This window comes from Phragmites australis, chromosome 1 (assembly GCF_958298935.1).
Source record: "Phragmites australis chromosome 1, lpPhrAust1.1, whole genome shotgun sequence".
Lineage (NCBI taxonomy): Eukaryota > Viridiplantae > Streptophyta > Magnoliopsida > Poales > Poaceae > Phragmites > Phragmites australis.
Window position 1 is genome coordinate 53,467,395 of NC_084921.1, and position 23,187 is coordinate 53,490,581.

Genomic DNA, 23,187 nt, shown 5'->3' on the forward strand with positions numbered 1-23,187 from the left:
AACAAGTATCATCTTCCTCAAATTGATATCTTGTTCGACCAACTCTCTGGCGCCCATTTCTTTTCCAAGATGGATTTAAGGTTGGGCTATCATCAAATCAAAATCCGAATGGAGGATATTCCGAAGACGGCTTTGTCTACTCGTTATGGGCTTTACGAGTATACCGTCATGTCCTTCGACCTAACTAATGCGCTGGTCTACTTCATGTACCTGATGAACACGGTCTTTATAGAGGAGCTCGACACCTTTATCATGATCTTTATTGATGACATCCTCATTTACTCTAAGACCGATGATGAACATGTCGGATATGTGTGGATTGTTCTTGAGAGACTTCAGAAGCATTGTCTTTATGCCAAATTCAGCAAGTGTCAGTTTTGGATGAAGAAAGTCTCCTTTCTGGGTCATGTGCTTTCCGAAAATGGCGTCGTAGTTGACCCAAGTAAAGTACAAGAGGTGTTGAATTAGGTGCAGCCTAAGAATGTCACCGACATCCGGAGTTTCCTTGGACTTAAAGGTTATTACCGTCGATTCATCAAAAACTTATCCAAGATTGCAAAACCTATGACTGAATTAGTGAAGATGGTCGTAGTTTTCAAGTGGTCTGAGGTTTGTGATCAAGCTTTCCAAACCTTGAAAACTCTTCTCACCACCACACCTATTCTAGCTCAACTGGACATGCAGAAGAGCTTTGATGTCTATTGCGATAAAACTAGCATTGGACTCGGGTGCGTCTTGATGCAAGAAGGTCGAGTTGTTGCTTATGCCTCTCGTCAATTGAAACGTTATGAGGAAAGCTATCCTACTCATGACTTAGAGTTTGCGGTCGTTGTGCACGCCCAAAAGATTTGGCGTCATTATCTTCTTGGGAATCATTGCAACATCTATACCGATCACAAAAACCTCAAGTACATCTTCACTCAAGCTGATCTCAATATGAGACAATGAAGATGGCTTGAATTAATCAAGGACTATGAGTTAGAGGTTCATTATCATCCTAGCAAGGCTAATGTTGTTGCTGATGCTTTGAGCCGAAAGTCCCAATGCAATTGCCTTATGGTCCAACCCAGAGTCACCACCCTGTGCGACAAATTTTGAGGACTTGGTCTAGAAATAGTCAAAGAAGGATTCCTTACCAACCTTGAGATAAAGACCACCCTTCTAGATCAAATCAAAGAAGCCCAAAAGACTGATAAGGGTATGGACCAGATTCGGGACAAAATGAAGGAGGACAAGACTAGTTGCTTCTCCGAAGATGATCAAGGTGTTTTGTGGTTCAGAAAGCGGCTAGTGGTTCATAAGGTCCATGAATCGAGAAAGAAGATCTTGAATTAAGCTCATAGTTCGTTGCTCTCCATTCACCCCGGAAGCACGAAAATGTATCAAGATCTCAAGCAAAGGTTTTGGTGGACTCGCATGAAGTGGGAGATTGCTCGGTATGTGGCTGAGTGTGACATTTGCCAAAGAGTGAAAGACAGTCATCTCAAACCAGCTGGTACCCTTCAAACGTTATTGATTCTCTCTTGGAAATAGGAAGAGATTGGTATTGATTTATTGTCGGGTTACCAAAGACCTCTCAAGGGTACGATTCTATTTGAGTCATCGTTGATCGCTTCACCAAATCTGCGCACTTTCTTCCCGTCAAGACTCGCTATAGTGCAAAAGAATATGCGAATTTGTATCTCACTCAGATTGTTTGCCTTCATTGTGTCCCAAAGAAGATCATATCTGACCGAGGCTCATAGTTTACCTCTCAATTTTTGAGGAGTCTCCATGAAGCCATGGGTATCGATGTTTTCCATAGACCGTCTACCATCCCCAAACCAATAGCCAAACCGAGAGGGTAAATTAGATACTTGAAGACATGTTGCGAGCTTATGCTCTCACATATGGAAAGAAATGGGAGGTTTGCCTGCCCTTTGTGAAGTTCTCGTACAACAATATTATCAGTCAAGCATCAAGATGTCACCTTTTGAAGCACTTTATGGAAAGAGTTGTAGGACTCCCCTCCATTGGTATGAGTCCGGAGAAAGACCATTCCTTGGTCCGGACCTAGTCAGGTAAGTGGAAGAACAAGTCAAGATGATACACGAGCATTTGATTAAGACGCAATCTCATCAAAAGAGCTATGCCGATCATCGTCGGTATGAACTCTTTTTCAATTTGGGAGACTATGTCTACCTCAAGGTTGCTCCTCGCAAAGGGACCCAACGTTTCCAAGTCAAGGGAAAGTTAGCATCTCGATATGTTGGTCCTTTCCAAGTCATTGCTACGCATGGAGCAGTGGCCTATCAGTTGAAGATGCCTCAATCCCTCTTCGACATTCACAACATCTTCCGCGTCTCTCAATTAAGGAAATGTCTTCGAGTTCCAACCAAGTCGTGGAACTGGATAGTTAGGATCTCCAACCTCACCTTTCTTATTGTGAGCATTCAATTTGCATCCTCGATGAAGCTGAACGAAAGACAATACGTCGTTCGGTTAAGTTTCTCAGGGTTAAATGGAACAATCATTCTGAAGATGAAGCAGTGTAACAACGTGAAGATCAGCTTTGCACTGATTTTCCTGAGCTTTTCTCCAATATATAAATGATGCTATAGTAATGTAGACGTCATAAAAATCCTTGCTTATAGTTGATATGAGTTCACTTTTGAGAAGTGGAAGTTCTATCATCCCACCCACACCACCCTTGCTTTTGTAGGAATCTTGTATTCCTACTTTTCTTAGATATGCACGCAATCACCATCAAAGAAACCAAGGAGACCACCCTTACCTTTTTCTCTCATGAATATGAGTAGAAGTGGTTACTTTATCATGTCAGTGAACTGAGATGAGAAAAGGTGATGACAACACTAGCACTCACACCACACCTACGTTATCTTGTAGAATCCTTGTTGAAGGATTAACTTGTGTAGGTGAATATGGCACTAAGAAACCTAGGAGTCGTGTCATCTTTTCGATACCTTTATTGTTCCATTCATGAAACTCCAAAGCTCCTTGCTCTCTTTACGAACCTCACCCGAATCTTGGGACTAGATTCTTTTAAGGGGGGAGTTTTGTGATAGTCCAAAATACTTAAGCATGTCATTAAGTACTCATGAGCATCACTAGCAACTTAATTAAGGTTTTGAGCCTGAAATTAATGCAATTAAAGATTTAACAAAAAGGTTAATTTTAATAATAATTGGTGCTATGTGAAGGAGCTCACAAAATTGCTATGAAACAGAGGGTTGGGAACAATTTTAGAAATTATACCATGACATGTGAAGAATATTAGTGATTTTCCCCAATTTTTAGTAATTAAATTGGAGGCTTAAAAATTGTGCAACTTTGGAGAATTGTATTTCAAATTTGTCTCAGGCCTTTCAAATCAATCCAGTTAAAATGGGTTGCAATCGAATTATAGATTCACACAAAATTTGTTCCACAAATTTTGGAGATTGGGAAGGTTTTCTTTCGAATTAGAGAAGTGGAGAGGATATTTCTTTCGGTTGGTATTGTTCACATGCACCACCGGTCATCCCCTTCTCTCACTCAGCCTATCAGCCTCGAGAGAGGCGGTCATCGGTTTTGTTGACCGGTGAGGCAGGCCACATCGCCGAGAAACTAAGCCACAACACCGAGGCCTCCAGAGGCATCGACTGCCGCCTATATCTCTCCCTCGCAGTCTCTCTTTCTCTCTCGTTGCTCTCTCTCTCTCTCTCTCTCTCTCTCTCTCTCTCTCTCTCTCTCTCTCAGCTGGACTCCACGTAGCAGAGCTGCATGCACACACCATGCACCGCCGCTCAAATCTGCCGGAGCCCTACCATCGTTGAGACCTCCCAGTCGCCAAGAAGCTCGAGGAGCCTCACTGATCCCTTCTCTGACACTTCTCCCGGCTTTTCCCACGCGAATCGAGCTCGGTCGCGCCATCTTCCTCAACTTTGGCCAAGTTTCCGCCACCTCGACGTTGCACCGTTGCTCCACCGCGCTTTTCTCCGATTCGAGCGCTTGGTGAGCTCCACCGTACCCTTGTAGAGCTTTTGCGCGTGTCCTTTTCTCTTCCACCCATCGCCGACGCGGTAGTCCACGGTGTCTGTGCCTCTGCCGCCCGTTTGTGCACGCCGCTCGTGTGAGCACTTTTCATACTTCCAGATGTCGATTTAATGGTAAGATAAGCCGATTATCGGATGCTATGCTGACACTTGTCTTGCGTCCCTATGACACGTAGAAAAAGTATGAGGAGATGCAAGGTGGTAGGGAGCCAGAGGTGTCCAGGACACGCTCGCGGTAACCTCAGTGCCATAGGGCCAAATGCAAGTGGGTAGTTCTGGGTATGAGAAAGATTGTCTCGGGGGCCAAGAGGATGATCCGAGTCATGTGGGTAAAGATGTACCCCTGCAAGGTATAAGATCAATTCGAATTGCCGTGCTCTTGGTCATGAGCATGCTTGAGTTTCATCCGCATCAATCGTAGAGTTTCGATTCAGTTTGGGAAAAAGAAATGGAAAGTATGTGGGCTTTCGGGAGAAGCGTGTGCTGGTACTAAGTTGAGTTAGGCAAGTTTACTTTATTGAAGATTATGTTTTTTGTCAGTTTATGTTAGCAGTTCACGTCATTACATTAGTTAAATTGTTTTTCGCTGAGTCAACTTAACTTTGTGGTTATGCCTTGCTATTCAACTCAATGCATTATCCTTAGAGTCAAGAATATAAATACTCATATTGTGTAAGTCTTGCGCGTACCTTCGTACCCAGGGTGTTGCCCTTAAGTTGATGCAGGTAATGATGAACTCGTATATAAGTATTTTTATCCTGCTAATGCTGGAGATGGCCAGGACTAGAGATTGAATTCTGAGCTACTTCCAGTGGTGCCTTATGGACAATGGTGCCACTGATCTTTTGTTTATCTTTCCACTGCGTTATGAAACCTCTGACCTAAGTACAAACTAGAACTCGGAACAATGTCTGTAATAAATGTTAAAACTATTATCCTTGTTCATATTTTATGATAAAACTATGTTATAAATAGTATATGCTGTGATCTTGAGCTTTGTTGAGCATATATCAGGACTGTCGTGATTACTTCCATTTTAATCGACTTAATTATCGATAAGATCGAGTATAATTTGGTTGGGTCTGACAGTCCATCACCATAATGTTGAATGTTTCGAGTATCCTCTTTTAGACTAGGAATCTGTTTTTTTTCTTTTCTTTTTGTCTTTAGGGTTGTGTCTATTTTGGCCATAGAGACCAGAAGCGAACTCTTATGCAATTATATATGCTTGTTATGATGACAAGAGATAATATAACTTCCTTTATAAAAAAACAAATACTTATATTATGGATAAGATTCTATCAAACTTTTTGAAACTTTGATCGTCAGTAACTTTTAAAATATTTAGTTTGAAACATGAAAATCATATGTGTAGATTTTTGTTAAAAAATACTCTTAAATTTATTAGATTTTATAAATATATTTTAGTGAAATAGTGTGGATAAAGCTATATATTAAAGATTGGGTCATGTCTAAAACATCAAATATATTTGAATGAAGAGAGTACCTGCTTGAAACGAGAGCCCTTCATGGAGGTACATAATGTTGCATGAAGGATCAGCTTGTTTCTTCAAAGCGACTGCTGTCTTGCTCATCGACCGGTGGTATCTTTTGTATCAAGGTCCGGAGGTCACATAAAATCAATCAAAGAATGAAACAACAGGGGTTAAATGCCATATTACTCACTAGTAAGTTGCAGATGTTTTTTTTAGTACTAAGTAGTAACATACTTGTTTTTAGCTCCCATGACGAGTGTGGTGATCCTATGCTCTTTGACTCTACTACAGAAGAGCATACTTGTTTTTAGCTCCCGTGCTTTCTTTTTACTGTCGATTCGGAAATAAATGGCTGCCCATTTTTACCAACAACCAGTAATAATAGCCAATTCGACAAAAAAACCCAACAAGAATACTATCACTACAATGATCTAATGAATCGACAATGGTACTTGAATGAAAAAACCACATATAAGACCATAAAGTTGAAAGCTGCAACTTCAAAGCATAAAGTTGAAAGCTGCAATTTCAAAGATTTTTATCACGAGTTTGGTAACTCAAATTGATAAAATATTTACGTAATACTGACTTTTAGATATAGCACTATGTCTCTAAAATTTTCAAACAAATTAGATAATGTTCATTTTCAATCAAAAACTTCAGAGATTATATCGAGTGTCTTCTAAGCCTTTTTGAGATAAAAAAAGATACATGTATAAACACATATATTTTTTTATGATGCGCCTCTTTGTTATAGCCGTTTTAAGGAATGGTGCACCTATATTTTTCCTGTACTCGAGAACAAAATCTTCTCTTAACACACTTTTATGCACAGGAGCGCCACTAAAAATAAATGGCTATAGAATGTAAGAGGTAAAGAATGTCCAGCAAAATTTATTTTAGGATCCAGCTAAATGACAGTCCTGTCCATAAGCAGCATGACTACTTGTGCTTCATGAAAGAATCAAGGACATGCAATATGCCATCTGACAAACTAGGTTCAAACCGACAGTAAATTTCTTACCCTGCGCGATCGTGGCGGATGGCATGTAGATGTGGAGAAGAACTAATGTCATCTGTGGTGGGAGGAAGTTCAAAGCCCATTGCAGAGAAAAAGCCCATTGCAGTCCTTTGTTTCCTTTTCTTGTCATGCATAAGTGTTTCCTCTCCATAAATAGGCTGCAGTCTCTTGTTCGTGTTTCCCAATGCCGCAATGCCTTTCTCGATGGTAGATTCTAGTTAGAAAGGAAGGATTCTGTAAGAATGGAGTGCATACGAAGTTTCTGTCAAGTTGATGGGAAACAAAGGAAAGAATAAAAACTCAATGGGACAAAAAATTACCAAGCTTCAAAGAGGGAAGAAAAGCCAAAGTTTTGTTGCTCAGAGTATCAGATCAATCTATAGGTACAATATTTCATCCTCGGCAGCTGCGGCGGCCGAGGACGCCATGGGAATCTCCTGAGATGGACGGGGAAATCGAGATGGGCGTGGCGGCGCGCCTCGTACCCTGGTGGCAGTGGGGTGGAGGGGGCGGGAGCCATCGTCGCGTCCGGAAGGGAAATCGCTAGGCCGTAGCGTTGGAAACTTAGAAGTTTGGTTGTCGCCTCGTTCGGGGAGGAAGGAGAAGGTTTCTAGAGAAGGACGTCTCGTTGTGCCGATTTCTTTGGGCCCATCTTTTTTGCTCATGGGTTGTGTGCGTTTGTGGGCTGGATTGTTTTCATCCGTTGACGCGGTGCAGCATTTGGAGGCCGAACGAGGCGTACCATTGGGCCATTCACTCTCAACTCTTCCTCTCAAAACAAAACAAAAAAAGTCAACTCGACCTCAACTCTTTTTGAGCTTTCTTCTCCGTCTGAACTCGATTTGTTGTCTGTGTAGCTTCAAGTTTCTTAGAGCTCCGGATGCAACTGGCCAAGAGCTCTTCAGGAAATTAAATGTTTTTATACATAATCTTGTGGTTTAACCTCAAATACCTACCGGATCTATGACCTAAGTACCGAGCTACCATGCGCAACATTTAGGGTAAGAAATCAACAAAACAACATGGATCTGTCAGAACGGGACACGTTTAGTCGCCACAGAGATCCATCCATCCACCACTCGAACGCCGCCATATTTGATATACAGTACTGCCTATGCACGCTACACCACAACTACAGTCGCTGCTCTCTGCCAGGCTGCGGCGCACGTACGGGTAGCTAGATAGATACTCCAGCTGCTGTGCGCTGCAGCTCGATCTCTACAGTCGCTCGCATCAGCGATGGCCGGCTGCTGCTGCACGCCTGCAGTGCTGCTTCGCCATCAAAGCAAATCTCGCAGTCGCATGAGGGTTCAGATTTGAGAGAGACGGGAGCACGTCAATGAAATGAGGAAAGGACACAACAGTCACGGGCGGTGGCGGGAAGACTTTGCAGGCCGAGGACGGAGGACCTGCTGCTGCTGTTCCCGCATCGGCCGGCACGATACTGCGCTCAGCGAGCGCAGCCAACCGTGAGCATCGTGCAGGGAGGACCAGCGGCGATGCCGTCGAGATCCAACTTGTTCAAATCCATGCGCTCCTGTAGTCATTCATGTTAGTGTGAAAACGCATGCATGTCTCGCTCGGTAAGCTAGCTGATCAACAAGTCACGTCGCCTTACCGAGAAGATTGCGTAGATGTATGAACTAACGTTTACAAACGATCTGCATCTACTATATACAAAGTTTAGTTTCGACGATAAATGCAACCTATGGAGACAGGTGCATCTCTTCAAACGGTTAAGGATGTGTTTGGTTGAGTGGAGTAATAGGTGTTGAATAGGAGAATATTTTGTTGGTTATATCTGAGGCGTATAAGCGAATGCAATGTTCTGATTTTCTATTTAGTTGACTGAATCTGATATCATATCAGTGGATGTAAGAGTTGAGGTTGTGATTGGTTACTCGTGTGAAGATGTTTTTGTGATATTGATAAGTAAACTTGTCTGTATATGCGGATGCAGAGCCTGCATCTGCTTATACAGTATGAGGTGTGAAACTCAAATTGAGTTTCACTCATTAGTAAGACTGAGGCCATGCATTTGCATGAGTGGATGCAGACAAAAACAGTAGATACAGATAAACAAATGCGTTTTTTACTGAGATTATACATATCTGCTCATGCAGGTTGTGGCTCATTCAGGGAACCAATCACCTTCTAAGAGTATGATTGTTTATTTGCATGTTCGGTTACCCGTATGAATCGTATATATAGACTGAGCGAAAGCAGACTGAGCAGATGTAAGAGTATTAAAAAAAAGAGTGTTTGGTTGGTTGTATCTGTTTGAATAGGTTAAGCTGAGTTTTGTTTAGTCGATTGAATCTGATGCTGCATTAGTAGATGCAAAAGCTGAGATTCTGATTGATTGTTCGCACGAAGATAATTTTATAACACTAATAAGTAGGTCCGTCTGAATAAGCGGATGCAACAGCCTGCATCTGCTTAGCCAAGCTACTGTTATATATTTGTATCCGTCGAATCAAACTATAACAATACATGCAAGCAATCAAACACGTTTCTCTCTACTATTATAGATATATACGGAGCAAGATCCCTACATACGGGCAAACCAATCACCTCCTACCTGAATCAGTTCATTCTAGCTTCTCTCTCGAACCAATTTATAGACGTGTATTTACAACCATCGAATAAGACTAAAACAGTATATAGGATCAATCAAACATGCTTACGATTATATGTATCCGTAAAGTTAAGATCGGATACGGCAACCAATCACACTAACTGAATCCGTTCATCCAATCACAGGCCGTGAGGCTGCCGTGGCCACCCGACGGAATCGTCCGTCCCCAACATGGCATGTGCGCGCTGCCCTGCCACCACCTCCCCCGCCACCACAACGGCACCACCACTGCCCTCCCCCGTCGGCAACCGCAACCACCAGCTCTTACGCGAGCCTTAAGTGCGATGCCACCACCCGGGCCACGGGAGCTTAGCTTTCAGCAGTGACGGATGCAGAGGAACCGGTAGAAGGCTGCTCGAGATCTCTCGCCCTCTTCTTCGCTCGATCGGGCGTCGCCGCCCGGTTAAGTGCTTGTCTGTCTGACGAACCTGTCCTGCCCTGGGCGCCGTCCCGAATCTCAAGACCCATGAGGCCATGACCCGTCAAAGCTGATTGATTCGCTCGCCCAGGCCCAGCCGGTTGTACTTTTTGTCCCAAAGAAAAAGCAAAAGGATGCGGTTTATGCGTCGTGAGCAACCACCAACGCTGCATAATAAATTAGCTCCTCATCCAGCCTCCGGGGTCAGCCGCTGCCGGCCCACTTGGCTGCGACCCGAGCTGGGGTCGAATCCAACGGCTCACGCACCCGTACTGCCCGTCTAATTCTGCTGCAACGACGATTAGATAATTAACGTTGGTAGTGTTTCTTTTTTTGGACGGATTGAGCGAATTGGATCTATCTCATTTTTAAACTGTTGGAACAGAGAATAGCGAGATGGTTTGAAATCAGAGAATATTTTTAAATATTTTGAGATGGAGCCGTTAGAAAAACGATAGAACGTAAATATTCTACTTCGAAGGTAACACTGACGGTGATCCCAAGGTAATAAAATAGATACGTTTTATCTCACTCACCAAACAAATATTTATATATGAATAAAATCATCATATCCTCAAATATATGAATAGAATTATTCTATCTGACATCGCTCTCCAACCAAACACTACTGTTATTACCGGCTACAGTTTCTTTAATTTTACCCATTGGTTAGACCATCTTTAATTATATTCCTTTCATTTTATTCACTTTTTGATGGTCCTCACCTCACCGTTCTCATATTTTTTTTATTTTTCATCATCTTCAACAACTTTCATTCAAAGAGATTTATAAAGTTAAAGAAGAGAGAATTCTGGAGAGAGTGAATGATAGAGAGAATTGTTTCATGAAAGGAACGATGAAAAAAATCGTTGTAATGCTGAAGGAACGAAAACCCCTTCACAAAAGTAACAAGCCTCACGAAAAAAACATTGTAGATGGTTTTAGGCCATCTTCAACGGTTTCTATTTGTGAGTCGCGTTCTCTTTGCGTAAGAATTTCCATTCCCTTCGTGCTCTAACGGTTTTCTTTTATAGTTCTCTTTACAAAGATCATTTTTTTTATGTTGAAGTTTTCTTTTCGTGATTTTTTTAAAGAGAAGCTGCTAGAGATAAAGAAAAATAAAGAGAATAGAAACAGAGAGAAATGAATTAAGAAGATAACGAAATCATGAGAATATGACGTCGATGGTCTTACAGTTCGATCCCATCACGGGCAGGTCAGACGGCTGCAAATCGTGCTGCAGACGGGAGGGAGGGAGGGAGGGCAGGCAGGGACCCAGGGTCCAGGCCAGCCGCCGCGGCTAGCGAATGCTGCCGACGAACGAACCGAGTAACAGCAGCATGGGCACGGCACGGGGACCGCTGTATAATAGTAATGCAATGCAGGGGCCCGGCAGCTGCGAATGCGAGCGGGGTCCCAAGAAGACCGAGCGCGTGCATGTGCGCTCGATGCGCGCGGCAGGCAGGCGTGCGTGCGCGCGCGCCCTCGCCCCCTGGCCAACGCATATGCCCTGCTTGTTGCATAGCGAGTGGCCGCAGGCATCGTCTCTCATCGAGCGCTCTACCGGGCAAACGTTGCACGAGCCACCCGACGCGCCCGCCCGCCCGCCCGCCCTGCCTCCCTGACTTTTCACAGCCTTCTGCACCAAATCATTTGGCATCTCGTCTCGTCTCGTCACTGAGCAAAGTCACCGACCCATTACCTCATGTTTCACCTAGCAATGGGCGGCCGAGAGTTGCAACTTACACTGTCACACACAACATGGATGCATGCATGTTACCGTAGTACATGGCATGACCAGCATAGCTGGAGCTGGCTGCTTTGAGTTGAGCACTTGAGCTTTGCAGAGGTTCTAATACAGTGCAGAGAAGAAGCTACTAGAAATAGAACAGAGGAAGGAGAAAAAGAAAAAGAACAGAGGAAGGAGAAAAAGAAAAAGAAGGGGTAGTAAAGATGTGGAAGAACGAGCCTAAAGCTCGAATTTGTATGTACAATGCCGCGTGGTTTGGTGGTGATCAGTACACCTTCTTGGAGAAGTAGGTCCGGAGGCCGAACAGCCCCTGCGGCGGGTTCCCTTCCTCGCTGCCATCCGGGCACCCCGCATTGTTCCGGCAGCCGGCCGTCGGAGCGCTCACGTTCGGTGCAGCCTCCTCGTCGCTGGTCGCGGCGGCGGGGACGGCCTTCTTCTTCGAACCGGCCTGCTTCTGCTCGGCGGCGGCTTGCTGCAGCTTGTTGCGCCTGAGCTGCCAGACGGGGTTGGCGCGGCCGAGGCGGATGCCGGTGGCGCCGGGGCCTGTATTATTACGGCCCTGTCCGGGCACCCACCTCCTCAACATGGAGGTGGTGGCGGGCAACGGCCCCGCCTGGGCCACCGCCGCATCTGCTGCTGCAGCGGCGGCGGGAATGACCGGACCAGGTCCGGAGGACTCACCGCGGGAGTTGCTACGGGAGCACGGAGCGCTGCTCACCTTGCGACCGGCTGGTGCGGGTGCAGCCGGAGCGGTGACGATGCTGGCATTGGCGTGGCCGTTGGCAATGCTGGCATTGGCGTGGCCGTTGGCAATGGGATTTGGATTTGGCTTGGCCCTGCTGAAGGAGCCAGCTGCGCCGGCGGAGCGGCTCCTGGAGAATGGCCATATGTTGATGTTAATCAGCTCGGCGTTCCCGCTGACGCTGCTCACACGCCGCTCCACCTTCTTGCGGTCCTTGGGCTCGCCGCCGCCTCCCGCCTTGAAGATGTCCTTCCACTTGAACGTCACCGCCGGGAGGTCCGGCGTCGGCGCGATGCCGGACTCCGCAAGCGGCTGCGTGGCCTCCCCTTGTGCTTCGGGCAGCGCAAGGGCAGCGGAGTCTGAGTCATTCACGTCGGCGCCGTGCTCACCCTCGCAGTCGCCGTCAAGAGGAGACACCTGGACGGTGTGGAGCGGGAGCACGACGCCGCCGGAGAAGAGCTCGTCGGCCGTGAGCAGAGCCGGGGACGGGAACGAGGACGGGTTCTTGCCCACCATCCAGAACTCGAACTCCGGCGACGCGGCCGGGGACGGCGAGGACCTCCCGGATTCGCCGCCGCCGTACTCCGGAGTAGGAGGCGCCTCCACGACGTCCGCCATTGCCACTGCAACAATGCAACGTCACAAGCGGACACCAGCTTACCACAAGTGGAAGGGACTTGGACCTGGGCCTTGGACAGGGTGCCACTCGAGGCGGCGGAGGAGCTCACTCGTTGAAGCGGGGCTCGATGAGCTCAGCAGGATGCCATGGACAGGGGCATATTGCACAGTGAGCAGAGCGGAGCGGAGAAAGCAAGAGAGTGGCGAGCGAAGGGGGAGAGAGAAGAGAGGAGTGGGCGGCGACTTGACGCATATTTATCAATCACATCAAGGTGAAGAGGGAGTGGGAGAGGTGGTGTGGCGGCTGCAGCTGCTGCTGTGCTTTCCACCTCGCCTGTCGCGAAACGCAGAATTGCATATGCGCTCTGAAATCTTTGTCTGGTGACGCCCCCCCCCCCCCCCACCACCACGTTTGCTTGCCGCGCGAATAAAAACCTCCCCCTCCCCATTTTCTCTCTCAATTCTCAAAGTGAAATAAAGGGTGGTTTTTTATCTACTCTATCTCAACCTAACGGATATGTATAATCTAAAGAAAGCTTGATTGATGGTATGTATCTATTGTTTTATCTTGGTTCGAAGTGAAATTCTATTTAAGTTTTACTCCGCAGTCTAGTCTGACAGATAAAAGTTTTATATCCGCTCATATAGATGAGTTTATTTGTCAGTATCATAAAATCATCTTTGTACAATTAATTAATTATAATCTCAACTTTTACGTCCACTTATATGGCATTAGATTTACTCATATAAACAAAAACCCAACTCAATCAGTTAAGACATATACAGTCAAGCAATCACTCTTTTTTTCAACAAATATGATTTCGTTCAGTCTGCTTCTCCTTAGCATATTTATACAATGTACCTCTGCGCAGATGCGAAGCAAAATGGACTCGAGGAGGTGCGGATGCACCCACCCCAAAATTAAAGATCAGTTCTCGCTCGGCTCGGTTCACCCCTAGCGCACCTAAAAGTGCACTTAGGTCTCATATTTGGGTTTAGATAATTGGTGACAAGTAATTAAGGGGATAATGATATTTAATAAGTTTATGAATATGTATTAGTCTCATGAAATGTTAAATGACGCTAGAGTCCTAAAAAAAAGAGAAACGACTTGTGGATACTCAATAGACTTAAAGTTAACTTTTATTTTTGAATTTGAGTATAGACATGTTGTACTATTAAGATGGATGTGTTTAGATAGATTTAAAGATATCTTAGTGCTTAGAGTATTTTATTTTATCCTATTTGTGAGAGACACAAAACACACTATGAACACCGGAAAACTCTATTGTAATGACTAAACTCAGAAGTTCTAAGCTATTCTGGAAGTTCGACAGACTCTCGGATAGGGGTCTTGGGATGAGTTTTTCTTTCTAGATCTAGAAGTTTTGAATAATTGTGGAACCTCCGAAAGCTCCGAATTATTTCCGGTTGGGGCTTTGGGGTTGTATTAATTTTTTGAACCCAGAAGTTTTGGATAATTCTGGAACCTTCGAATTCTATTACTTTAGCAGGGTTCGAGGGTAGCTATCTCGTGACAATCCGGAAGTTGCGGATTAATATGGAATTTTTGTATTGGGCTAAAGAGCACAGTAATGACTAGTTTTTTTTAGGTTGGATATAAATATCCCCTCACCCCTTCACCCAGTGGGTGCTAAAAAGCTTTTAAAGGACATTTAGAGCTCTCCCACTCTCTTTGCTTAAAATTCTTGATAGATTTTGGGAGTTTTTGTGAGGGTTTGAGATTATGTGCTAGTGAACAACATTCTCATCTTTGAGTGCTTGAAGACATCATCAAGCCGCACCGGCATCACATTTGTTACTTTTGGAAGTTCATCCTCCTAGACGGCTAGGCGTCACCCTCTGAACACCCAAGCTTGTAGAATGCTGTGGAAAGTTTATAAAGGCATCTCCTCGCCTTCACAAGGAAAGATGACACTGAGTAACGCTGAGCTTGATCTTCGTGGTTTCTCGGTGAGGAAAGGGTTAAAAGATATCTGGCTCTTTGTGAGCTCCTCAACGAAGACGTATGATCCTTGGATCCGAACTTTGGGAAACAATTACTTGTATTGTTACTTACTTTCTTGTGTTCTTGTGCTAATTCGCGTTATAGTTGACTTTTGGGCTATTTACCCTGATCTACGCGGTTGTGTGTTTGTTGTTGCAAGTGTCTTGTAGAAATGACTTACTACATATTTTATAACCTGTGATTACATCTAAAATCAACTAGTGACTAGGCGTTGTTCATTTTCGAATTTATTCACTATGACCGGATTATCTGGGTTGAGCCCGGAACGTCCGAATAAGACCGGAAGTTTCGGATTGAACCCGAAGGTTCCTGATTCTATTAATCCGTTGTAAAATTTTAATTTTTCGGGAATGCCTATTCATACCTACTCTAGGTGATGTCTCAATCCTTTAGCACCCCCTTGGCACAAACTCGTGCACCCCTTGCCCCCTCCCGCTCGGTGGCTTGGCCCAAACTTGCGGCTCACACCCCAACTGGCCAAGGATGCCCAGCCGGTCACACAGCACAGGCCGAGGTCAAGCGTGCGTCAGCGAGCAACAAGGCATCGATCGTTCTAGCTCGACTCGGTTCCTCCATTTGTCTCTGCCTGATTGCCATCTCTTTGAACTGATGCCCTGTGGCTTGTGGCCCTCAATTGTCAATTCCTCACAATGAATCTGCAGTCGCCGGAGCCTGGAGTGGCGGAACCAAGGAGGATGGCTGGCTGCCGCCCTCGCCCCTCACTAATTGCCACGGAACTACAGACTTCAAAGTTAAGTCTTTGCTAATCACTGGCTATCACCCGTCGTCTGATTTCATCCACCGAAAATTCACACAAGGCAAAAAGTAAGTGCTAAACTGATGCTTCTTTCTATTTTTCTCTCAATTTTCATGTCCCGAACCTCAGGCATTTAGTTTCTGTTTGTCCATATTATAGGGTTAGGGACTTAGGGTTTGAAATTGGGGTTTTGGATAATTGGAGTAAAATTGTAAATCAGAGAATTATTTATATAGTTGTTGACTAGTCTTTTCCATTCTTCATTCTAGAGCAATTGAACTAGACATGTTGAATTGGGTACACATACTGTCGAAGCATATTTGCACTGACTGACTGACTGCACATGTATAATTGTGAAAACATATTTACGCAATAGCATACCCTTATCTGCTATGCAGAGAAAGAAGAAATGGAGAAAATTGCCAATGAGATCGTTATTCGTCGTTATATGAAAATGAGATGACATAGATATGATGATTAGAAGGTAAAATGTAATAATGTATTATATTTATTTTTATTGGATCACTCTTTTTTTTTTTTAAAAGAACTGAATTGTTTGATCTCTTTTTTAGGCCGTTGAGGACCTTGAAGTTCTATTTTACTTTAGTTTTACTGTTATCTCTACCAGATCTTATCCGACTAACCAAACAAAGTAAAGTGAAGTACCCGGTGAGAAAGATGCCGTTAAGTGACTGTTCTGTTCGGTTCTGTTCACATCGGGACTACTGCAGTGTGGTACACCCAGCCTGAGTAAATCCAGGGACTACTGCAGTGTGTTAAAACAAACCGAGCAGAGACGTAGTGAAAACGAGCTTAAACAAGAACAGAACTGTCAGGGGTTGGGCTGATCAGCAGTTGATGGTGACCGCGGCGTGTTAGTTATCGCTGTGTGGTGTGGAGTGTGTGGTTACTGTACTGTTACTGTTAGCTACAGCGAACTGCCGCCAGCCTAGATGATGCCCGGCTGACCTTTCAGGCAGCTCCCTGCTGGAGATCCACTCCACGTGAGCCGTGCCTACCGCATGGTACAACGGTGGTTACAGTTACTTGGCTGCCTGGCGCCTGATTAGTTCACTGATGCTTTGTCAAGAGCAGACCATAGGCTTCAATAATACGTACGCCATGCTGGGTTCTTGGAGCCATGTCGCTGTACTGTACTGTATCTGCTATGCTCGGAGTGGAATCGTTGCATGATTGCGTTGCTCCTTCAAACGAGACGGGGAAGCAACAGGGAAGCGTCGACCCCAATCTGACAGAGGGAGTGAGGGAGAAAGGGAGCCTGTAGCGCAGTGCGTACTCGGCCGGCCGGCCGGAATATGATGCGAATGAATGCACCAGAGAGCGATGAGAGGAGAGCGAGGAGGAGGGTCAGCCGATCAGCCCGCGGCCGGCCGGATCACATGGTGGCGCCCCATGGAGGCTAGCTTGGGCGACCCAACCCAATAAACCAACCACCGATCAATCATTCTACTGCTGCCTAAAAGGTGTCTTCCTAGGATGCCGAGCAGAGGTAGTGAACTCTAACCCTGTATCAGACTCAGCCATGGCGCCAACTACAGTAACTGCTACTGCCGGATGCTGACTGTACATGCCCCTTTGTCTTTGGATCTTGTTTCCTCTGTGTTGGAGAATAATCTCACGCCCCTTGGGTATGGTGAGATGAAGTTTTATTGGTGGTTGTATATTGATGAATAATATAGTTGTGTTTCAGGAAGCGCAGACGAAGCTTATGATGGATCTTTCAACGAAGACCAAAGGTCGACCTGTGACGCCGAGTAACAGCGTAGAAGAAGTCACTGATGGGCCTTCAAACGGGGACCGAAAGGTGACTCGGAGCGCAACGTCAAGACTGGTCGAAGGTGCCCTGAAGGCCCATTTGCGACTGGCCTTATGAGGGCTTGGGTGAAGGCGTGCTTCCGTCGAAACGCATGTTGCGGTTTGGGTATAATTGTAAATATATAAATGTATTTAATGGTACCAAAATACTCTGAATATAACGAGAATGTGACAGTTAGAGAGTAATACTGTAAATTATGGCTAGATTGGTTAAATACAGGTTATAAATAGATCAGCACTATGACTGATAAGACATATGAATGAAGCTACACATCTCTCTGTAAACACGTATCGTATTACGCCGTCTTTGACTCTTTCTCTCTTGATCGAAGACTTCTCACTTAGCTACCAACACTCCGTATTTGTACAACCTGCATTATATTCAAGCAGTCGAGCGGTTGTGATTTCACTAGGCGATAGAGCTATGAGTGTTTTTTTTTAGAAAGGACATAGAGCTACGAGTGTAAAAGTCACATATATACTTTTGTAACTACTACCATGAGTCTCTGTCGATCGAGGATCAAATCCTTTGACTTCGCATAAGGAACAGTCTTTAACGAGGGGCGCTACAACGAGTTGCAGTCGGATACTACATCAGATCGGAAGAAAATCCTATGGGATCTGGTCTACAGCTCCATCAAGATGGACCCTCTCCACACAACGACACGTGATAACACTAACCTTAATGCACTCATCCCACTAACCACCCCCATTAATCAAGAGATCCCATTAAACCAACGATCCATTCCCTATTACCATATGCAATCATCAGGTATACAATGGGAATCGGAAAACAATTATGGCTTCCGTCCCCGATCTGCTCCTTCAACCTGCAGGGCTTGACCACGGCGCGCATGGCCAGAGAAGCCTCAACCACTACGGTGCGCCGAATAGAAACAGCCTTCAGCCCTTCACGACAACCTTGTTGACCACGACGGCGCTCCCTGATGTCATGTCCGGCGTCCGGCGACCGACGTGGCCTCCGATCACCACGGCGCTCCGGTTGGAAGAGGCCTGTGAGGAGTCGCCGGCGCCGTAGTTGACGACGATATAATAAGCCACACAAATGACTCAGCGGATTCATCATATAATAATGCTGCACCGAAAACAATAGTCTGTTTGTGATGGTTAACTCCAAGCAGAGGAGCAAATGGCATTTCAAACCTATTTGTTTGAAATGTCGTATCGAAAGAAACTGCATCCCCAAAGCAAGAGTAATCCATGATAGCTTGTCCATCAGCCCAGAAAAAATTGGATATCCGGCCAGTCTCTTCATCTATTTGCACAGCATAAAAAAATGAAGGGTCTTGAGCTTGTTTATCCCTTAAATACTTCAATAGTGTTTGTGTATCATTGGTCTCTAAGTACTTTTTGCACTCACTTCTAATGTAATTGTTGCAATCAATCTGTAAGAAGTTAACATTTTCAGCTCCGCCAGACCACTGTTCAAAGAAACTGAATATTTCAGATTGCTTGATTCCTGCTGCCCGCATTTTCTTCATTATGTGCTCATCAGCAGTTGACATTTGACATTGTGACCTAAGCATATGCGCCTTATCCGAACTTACAAAAGAATGATTGTGTTCAAGTATAACTTTTTGTATCTTCCAAATACCTTCCCTGGTGATGGAGAACTGAACACGAGCCCCACAATATGTTCTTGAAGAAGCTTGTTCTTTCTTTGTTCCATGAGTTAGATGAATACCCTTCTTACCTTCGTTACTGCAAAGTAAATATCTTGAAGATATAGTGCCATCTGCTCTTTGTTTCCTATGGCACCATCGGATGCTGAATCCAATCCTTTTAGCATAAGAATTATAGAAGTTGTGAGCCTCTTTTTCAGATGCAAAACACATTTCCACTGTTGGTACATTTTTTGAGGATGCACTTTGATTGTTCACCTATAGACATACATTAAGTACATAAATTAGTGATAAATTTATTGAATCAAAGAAAATATCCCACAAGTGACCATCAGACGAACTGGGAGTGCATTTTCCTGTCAGCTATGTATATACCATTCAGTTTTGATAAACATGAATGTTCTAGCATCAGTAAGACAACTATAGATCGTTGTGGCTTACCTCCAAATTCTCTGCAACGTTTTCTCCGATTAGAGCGCCATTGTGGTCTAAGCTCGCATCGGCGACGTCGGCGTGATGCAGGCCCTCTCCGGTCAGAGCGCCATTGTGGCTGGAGCCGACGCCTGTGATGTAGTCGTGGTGGAAGCCCTTTCCATCCAGAGCATCGTCATGGTCAAAGACAGCGTTGGCGATATCGTCACGATGAAGCCCGTTTCCAGCTGGACCATTGTTGTGGATGAAGCCCGAGGCGGCTGCCATCGCGTCATGATCGAAGGCCGCAGTGAGCATGGCGTCGTGCTCGAACGAAGCCATCGTCTTCTTGAGATGGAAGTTTTAGAGAATTACGATAGGGAGATCATGATTAGAAGTAAAAGGCAGGAATCAGTAATGGAATCTCTTGATTAATAGGGGTGGTTAGTGGGATGGGTGCATTAAAATTAGTGTCATCATGTGTCGCTGTGGGGAGAAGGTCCAGCTTGATAGAGGTGTAGACCAGGTCTCATAAGATTTTCCTCCCATCAGATCTACTGTATACGAGTACTGTAGCAAATAATTGTTTATCAGTTGGATATCGCATCAGATCTACTGTATATGAGCACTGTAGCAAAATATACTGTTTATGAAACTACTATATCATTAAATTCTATCCATCAATATCATTAAATTCTATCCATCTAACTAGATGCACCAGCTCACGGTAAAGTGAAGTAAGTCACTAGCCAGTGGAGTCAGGTGATCCCAGCGTGTCGATCGAGACCACGGTGGACGGCAAAATGCGAGCAGAATGACTGCATGACCAATCCCTGTCTCAAGTTCTGAACTGTCGGTGGAAGAAAGTCGAATGGCCACCTCTGCTTTCGCTTTGGTTGGCCCATGCCGACGACGCTTTCGCCAGTGCGGACTGCCGGCGCCACCTCTTCTTCCACTTGTCCCCGCGCGGCCGGCGAGGCGCTCTCTCTGCCCGAGGCGGCCGCAACGCGCGCCCATTGTGTGTGAGGTTGCTCTCCGATCTCTCCAGTCTTCGGCGCAGTCAGGCAGGCAGCCGCAGCAGGCCACCGAAAGGTGCACGTCAGCACGATGGTAAGGCTCGGGAGGTGAGCCAAACCGGTCCGAGCTCGATGCTTGGGTAACGCACTGGTTTCGATTTATTTCGGATATCTTCAGTTTTTTGACGTGGCGCTATAAATAGGACTACGATGTACTCGTCGTCTATGAGATTCTCAATGGGTTTCGGTGATCTTCAGATAGACGCTTTTTTCAAGCTGCGTGTAGGTGTAGGACTAGCATGTACGTGCGTTAGGTGTGTGGGGGGAGATTGCGTGCGTGTGTGTGGGGTGAGTTCGCGCGTTCATGTTCAGATACTACAGCTGTATTCAGTGGTGAAGGATAAAAAAAAAAAAAAAGGTGCACGTCTCGCGGTTCGCGGCGCCGGGCAAGCGCACGGCTGCTCGCGCCAGCCTGCAGCAGCAAGCCGGGTCGCTTTCCGGTCAGTCTCTGCTTACGATGATTCCGTACAGGCTCGTGTCAGGTGTCATCTGCCGGCCTGTGGCCCGGCCATGGAATTCCGTGTTGCATCGACGCGTTGCTCCCGGCTGGGTCCTACATGGGCCCTGCCACTTATGAAAGACAGGAGCATGGGCCCTGCTGTCAGTACTCCAAATTTATCACCCTTCAAGCCCGATGGTCTGGTTCATGGGCAGTACTCTTTTTGGTCATCTAGTGGAGTGTCCCATCCTGGCTCTGTGGGCTCCAATAATGGCCTGATACTTATGGCCCAGAGTGCTTCATAAAGTTGGCCTAGCCCAGTTAAAATTAGGTTCAAATCGGATTCAGTTATAATCTTAGGCCTTCTTGTTCAAATCGGGCTCAAATTTCTGCCTACAGAGGCCCTCGATCTCGCTGATGAGCTGATGAGCTGATTACTGACAGGGTCCTCGATCTCGCTGATGAGCTGAGGCCCAATTATCGTGCTACCTCGAAACCGTGCACCGACAGAAATGGTGAGATCCTGGTACATGCCTGTTTCAGCATGCATGCTCGAACGATGAATTGGGCACGGTTTCTGTCGACCATTGTTCGAGCATGCAAGAGACAACGATAGTTTATCCAGTAGTCTTAGATTAGGCTTCAGTAATCGATCAATGTGCTTACACTGGCGCGGCTTTCTTTTGTTGGAGCGAAAACACTGGGGGTCGGGCATTTCAAAGAGGATCGATGGAAGTAAATGAGGAGAGGAAACCTGAAAATGAGGAGAGGAAACCCGAGTCTAGCTATAGATCTCGACGCTCTACGATCAGCTCGCTGCCTGCGAGCATGCGCTTGCCTAGCCACCTCAGTCGCAACCCGAAAGTTTTCAGCGTCCCGAGTCGAAGCGAATTGCAGTGTCAATGGTGAGTTCCCGGACAGAATCAACGGGAGAATCAAGTAGTGACAGCAGCAGATACTGAGCAGTGCCAAGATCAAACTGCGCGCGAAATCCGTGTTCTCAGTGCGAGTGGTGATGGTATTATATTTCAACTTGGAATTGTTTTCACGGCCCACTTGCGTTGATGTGTATGATGCTCAGCAGCTCATACCATTTGGAATCTGGGAGCTAGCTGTTGTGCATTTCATACATCATCTACTGACGCAAAAGGACAGATTCCACGTAATAATAAAGTTCAAAAAGGGCCCTGTTGGGCATATGTAGGTCAGAAAAACAACAACTTTCCCTAATTAATAGTAAGCAAAAGAGTTGAATCAGCCAAATTTAAGTTCTGCTAGCATTAATTAGGTGATCGATTCTCCTCCTTATTTCTTGATGTTCTCTTGCTATATACTATCTCTGATTGCAAATGTAGGTCGTTTTAGCCCCCTCAACTATTCTCTAAATATAAGTCATTCTCGAACTTCTATGCATTTTTTCTCTCTTTTGTTTCCATCTTACCTTTGTTTAATAAATGCTATCACTCTCACAAATGAATGAGTTATCTTTTCTAATGTAGAATAAATAAAAGGTAACAAGATCATTTGATCTATTTTCTTAATTTTTTACACAAGTCTAAAACGACCTACATTTACAATCGAAGGGAGTATGTTCCTCTTTTCCTTTGGCAACGAATGTGCCTAGTATCTTTCTCTCTCTAGGTTGTCAGTAATCTTCTTTAGGAATCTCTATAAGTTGTCAGTAATCTTCTATAGAAGATAAATAGTAACATATATACTAATATACTCCGTCCATTTCATTATATTTATCCACGCCCAATTGTGGGCACAGAACAAGGAAATTCAAAAGAAATGCAATAAATCCCTTTATTATTAGTTGTCCACCCATTGGAACATGTAAACATATCTTAATTGATTTACATGCATTGGTCTTTCCTCTCTAAAAGCAACACTTAGCATTTAAAATCTCTTAAAAACAAGAGAGTAATCATTATCTCAAGGAGCATGGACAACTATTGTGAAACATATACTCTTGAGGCTACAAACAAACATAGCACCTTTACGGAAACATGACTATTTTATCTACAGCTGCATGCATGCGAGGTGCATATATGGTCCTGATTAAACTGGTCTTATATATATACAAAATCTTGAATCACAAGCAAACTAAATAAAAAGAAAACAGTTTAGCAGAGCGCTAGAACCAAAGTATATTTGGAAAATAAAAGTAAGAAACAAAACAAAACTTGTAATTTTCACTTTACACCAGTACGAGAGTCGCACGTTTAGTGCTTAAGTACAGTTGCATACATAGTCCTCCTCAGAAATAATAGTATATT

At 45.0% G+C, this 23,187-nt stretch overlaps 1 protein-coding gene across 1 annotated transcript; it reads right to left on the bottom strand.

Annotated features, from left to right (window-relative positions):
- Positions 1 to 11,518: 11,518 nt before the first annotated feature.
- On the bottom strand, positions 11,519 to 13,124 carry LOC133927511 (uncharacterized). Its single transcript, XM_062373992.1, has 2 exons — positions 12,828 to 13,124; positions 11,519 to 12,722 (listed from the first exon to the last, which is right to left on the bottom strand). Coding segments are annotated over exons 1-2 (1,101 nt in total). The 5' UTR covers positions 12,829 to 13,124; the 3' UTR covers positions 11,519 to 11,622.
- Between the last annotated feature and the right edge of the window lie 10,063 nt (positions 13,125 to 23,187).